At 35.1% G+C, this 259-nt stretch overlaps 1 protein-coding gene across 1 annotated transcript in view; it reads left to right on the top strand.

Annotated features, from left to right (window-relative positions):
• KDM6A (lysine demethylase 6A) overlaps positions 1 to 259 on the top strand; it is a 134,659-nt gene that overhangs the window by 104,916 nt on the left and 29,484 nt on the right. Inside the window, 2 exon segments of the mRNA XM_077768522.1 lie at positions 34 to 134; positions 210 to 257. Coding sequence (XP_077624648.1) covers positions 34 to 134; positions 210 to 257 — 149 coding nt within the window.

The following is a 259-nucleotide window of genomic DNA, read 5'->3' as shown; positions in this document are numbered from 1 at the left end:
AGTTATATGATGGGAAAGGATAGCTGGTTGTAGAACACTAAGCTGGAATGTGTTTTGCTTAATCTATAGGAAGAAAATGAGAAAAGAAGTCACCATAAAGACCACTCAGATAGTGAGTCTACATCTTCAGATAAGTAAGTCATTTTTAATGTCCACTTAGTATTTCTCTTTAAAAGGCATGCTTCTAATATTGTCTCTCTCTTTTTAAGTTCTGGGAGGAGGAGGAAAGGACCCTTTAAAACCATAAAGTTTGGAAACA

The sequence above is a fragment of the Crocuta crocuta genome, unplaced genomic scaffold (assembly GCF_008692635.1).
Source record: "Crocuta crocuta isolate KB4526 unplaced genomic scaffold, BGI_CrCroc_1.0 scaffold467, whole genome shotgun sequence".
Classification (NCBI taxonomy): domain Eukaryota; kingdom Metazoa; phylum Chordata; class Mammalia; order Carnivora; family Hyaenidae; genus Crocuta; species Crocuta crocuta.
This window is presented reverse-complemented; position numbering and strand designations above follow the sequence as displayed.